The 3,570-nt window shown below is 37.1% G+C and overlaps 1 protein-coding gene across 3 annotated transcripts in view; it reads right to left on the bottom strand.

Moving 5' to 3' along the window:
* The window catches only part of LOC105263984 (janus kinase and microtubule-interacting protein 3), a 34,712-nt gene that overhangs the window by 22,019 nt on the left and 9,123 nt on the right, over positions 1-3,570 (bottom strand). For 2 of the 3 annotated variants that reach the window (XM_011300527.1, XM_011300529.1), the window contains exon 4: positions 1,577-1,663. The exons of the other annotated variant lie outside the window; for it this stretch is intronic. In XM_011300527.1, coding sequence (XP_011298829.1) covers positions 1,577-1,663 — 87 coding nt within the window. The remainder of the gene's footprint in view (positions 1-1,576; positions 1,664-3,570) is intronic. 3 annotated transcript variants of the gene reach the window in all.

Raw genomic sequence — 3,570 nt, 5'->3', positions numbered from 1 at the left:
TCACCCAACAAAAAAAATAAAAACCAAATCAAACGACCCAACAACTCCAAACTCCTTCAACAATTAATGAAGCATACAGTAATCTAACATTTAGACGTTCATTGTATTTTAACGAAGTTATTAAGTTGCACCGAGGTGAACCAGCAGAGCGCACACATTGGGACGTGCAAAAATAAAATAATAAAAATCTCTTTCATTACTCTCATAACGGTTTTCCCAGCGATGCACCTTGCGGCGGGAAAGTCGAGTAGATGCGAAATAATTGCAGGTACGAAAACAATGCGCCTCGAAAAAAAAAAGAAAAAAAAAACAACAACAACAACCGAGTGACGGATCTAGAAATGAAGATTAAGTATTCACAGACCGTTACAATGTCGAGGATATGGCTCATAGATCGTTATCAAAATACGCAAAAGCCTTACCGTAACTAACATAATCTTCCTCATAGGTTTAAAGTATAATACCGTCTACCTGGTTCATCAGAGGACCCCACAGTGTGAATATTTAACATTTGAACTTCTGGGTGTTCCCCCACCCGTGGAGTATTTGTGAGACACCGGCATTTTCCCCGGTGTCCGGAATCGAAAAAATGTGTCGCGCGGCAAAGTAGAAAGAAAAGTGGAGGACTTAACAGAAATAAGAGAGAAAAAAAAAAGTAGAAAAAGAAGAAAATAAATCCATTCAAAGTGACTACACGGAGACCTTTCTCAATAAAGATATACATGCCTTTATATACAACACCGAGAAACCTCGTACCGATTAAACGCTTCCACGTACTCGTTATTAGCGTTCCACCCGGTCACTCTAGCTGCTAACGATTGTATTTCCATCGGACATCACCGAGAATTCCATTCTGGCCACCTTGGAGAGGTGATTCCTTAACTAATAATGATAGTACGGACGCGTTAAACATTACGCTTTCAAGCTAACATCAATAATAGTGAGCGTTTTATCGGTTGTTCCATATTGCGCAGTGGAATCTTCAGAGTGATCGTTGGGATGGGGTCATTAACAGTCCACGATGAAATTTATATTGCTCAATTTAGAGGAGAAAACCAGATCTAGTAGAAATCGGAAGTCCAGTTATTGATGTGCTCGAAGTGTTCGAGTGAAATCAATTTTTTACCTTCGAATTTTTAATTCCATCGAATTTTTTATTTTATTTTCATTAAATTTATGTTGCTCCAGATTTACGCCATTTTGCGTTTTATTTTTATTTTTAAATCGACAGCTGATATTATTTTTCACAATATTTGTGTTTAAACCTTTAATTCAATTTAATTACATTGTCAATGGACAGTTGCTCTGGTAATGGATATTTTCCACGTTAATATTACTGATTCGCAAATTGTTTTTATTGATGTTAAATTATTAATTTTCGCGTGAATTATAATTTGTATTGAATTAATTTGTTTAATTGGTGGATTATTCATGTTTATTTTATTGTTCTAACGGTAATAAGAATTAAATTTTGCTATCAGCGAATAGAAACTTGAACTTTCATAATGGCGACAGGATAACAGGTGATCCTGAATTTTACTGGTCAGTTAAAATGATAGAAGTAATGACTACATACCAGTTCTGTCTCCCGGGCCCTCAATTTTCGCTTCGCAAGTTTCTCCAGTTTTTCGATATCTCTCTCTTTGCTCCTTATCACCTCCATCTTGGTGATATGAAACAGAGAAATAATAATGGGTGATGATTGAAATGATAATGTGAATCTGCAGAAAGGGGCTAATGATTTATGACTGGACAACCGAAAGCTAACTTTCACCCGGTCAATTTTTCTGGATGACCGTCTGCAAGATGTGCAACTGCACAATTTTATTTTTTTTTTTGCGTACAGTGTATGTCTCGAGGGAGAAGTTCCACGTACGTTCCACTTTCTCGATTTTGTGGAAAAAGAATATTTTGAAAATTTGACGGTAACTTTTGGTGTCAGATCGTGATCGGATGATAATCAATGAAGGGCTGATCAATATTAATGATAAGTCAGGTGGAATTGCAATGAGAGAAAAGGAGGACAATGTTTTACTTGTTGCTGAATGTCTTGAAAACCAGCTTGGCCACAATACTTATCTCTTTTTCAACATGTGCACTATCTCCTTTGGTACACTTTCCCTTGACACATCGAATTATTTATCAATTGACCCAAGAAATCGATGCAAAACACTGGGTGCAAGGAGAAAGGTGCAATTGTATCTTCGAATTTCATTTGCTATTGCTAAGTCACGGTGGAACAATGTGGAGATTTTTTCAACTCATGCAGGCACGACTCTGAGAGAAAATGTCTTGCTGCTGAGAAGAAGGTTCTCCATCGCTCATATTTTCTAGTCTCAAGTTTCCAATTTCACAACTAATTTCTTGAAATATTATCTTCATTATTACTCGCAATCACATCTGTATATTCAGATGGCTTTGAGCTTTTTTCACACGAAGAGAAATTAACCGAGGTGATAGCTTGGAAATTTTACTGAAAATGAATATTAATATGTGGAGTTTGCAATGCTCCACCCTTACTGGACACTCCGGTAATTTTACCAACCCGGTAATTTTACCAGCCCGGTAATTTTACCAGCCTGGTAATTTTTCAACTTTGGTAATTTTACCACCCCGGTAATTTTCCCAGGCCGGTAATTTTACCACCCGGTAATTTTTCCGTTTTGGTAATTTTACCACCCCGGTAATTTTTACCCGTCCAAAAATTTCTCCGTATAACGACCAAAATTAATTCAACATTTTTTTCATGGATGGATGTACTAAGATGATAGCAGCACGCGATGGCCTCTCTACGGAACATGGGAAAGGACTCACGAGACATCCGGTTTCATAACGTAGAAATAATATTGTTCGTATGTAATGTATATTTGTCCACGAGGTATACATTGGATTGTATCCCCCCCATGTAATTTCATACGGATGCTGGAGAGTCTCAAGTATGCCCCATGATAAATAGCACTCGTTAATCAATTGATATCGATTTAATGCACACAGCCACATAATGAGTTAACCCGTGCACAATGTACAGATGTTATCGTTGAAGTTATCCTTGAACTCTTCCAGCCGCGAGTTTCATTCCGTGTCCTCTCACTGAGTCTGCACAACAATTCTGTTCACAATTGCTATAAGAATTCATTCACAAGTCATCCATTTGATCTGTTGGAAAATTACATTCACAATTTCACATAAGAAACATGGAATTTTTAACAACGCGCGAAGTAACCGGAAATTTTCGGCAAAATTCTTCAACAGTTCATTTTGGAGTTAACATTTCGTGAAGGCATTACTTTGATATTTCTCCGCCTGTTTACAATGATAATTGAGAGAACATTTTTCTGGACTGGAATTCTGAGAAAGGAGAGACGTTCGGACGTTTCGTTTTTCAGTCTAAACATCATTGGATGAATGGAGATCTTTCTGGGTTCATGTCTCCAAAGTCTCCGACATTTTGAGTCCGTACTATCTACATTTCTAAATATATATAAAAAATCTAAATTATCAATTTTTCTGAACGGCTTTCGGTGCCATATGGACCTGGAAATTGGAAGTTACCAGAATATTCGAGGAATT

This window comes from Fopius arisanus, unplaced genomic scaffold, assembly GCF_000806365.1.
Source record: "Fopius arisanus strain USDA-PBARC FA_bdor unplaced genomic scaffold, ASM80636v1 scaffold00018, whole genome shotgun sequence".
Taxonomy (NCBI): Eukaryota; Metazoa; Arthropoda; class Insecta; order Hymenoptera; family Braconidae; genus Fopius; species Fopius arisanus.
Note: the sequence above shows the minus strand (reverse complement) of the source record. Positions and strands in the feature narration are given on the sequence as shown.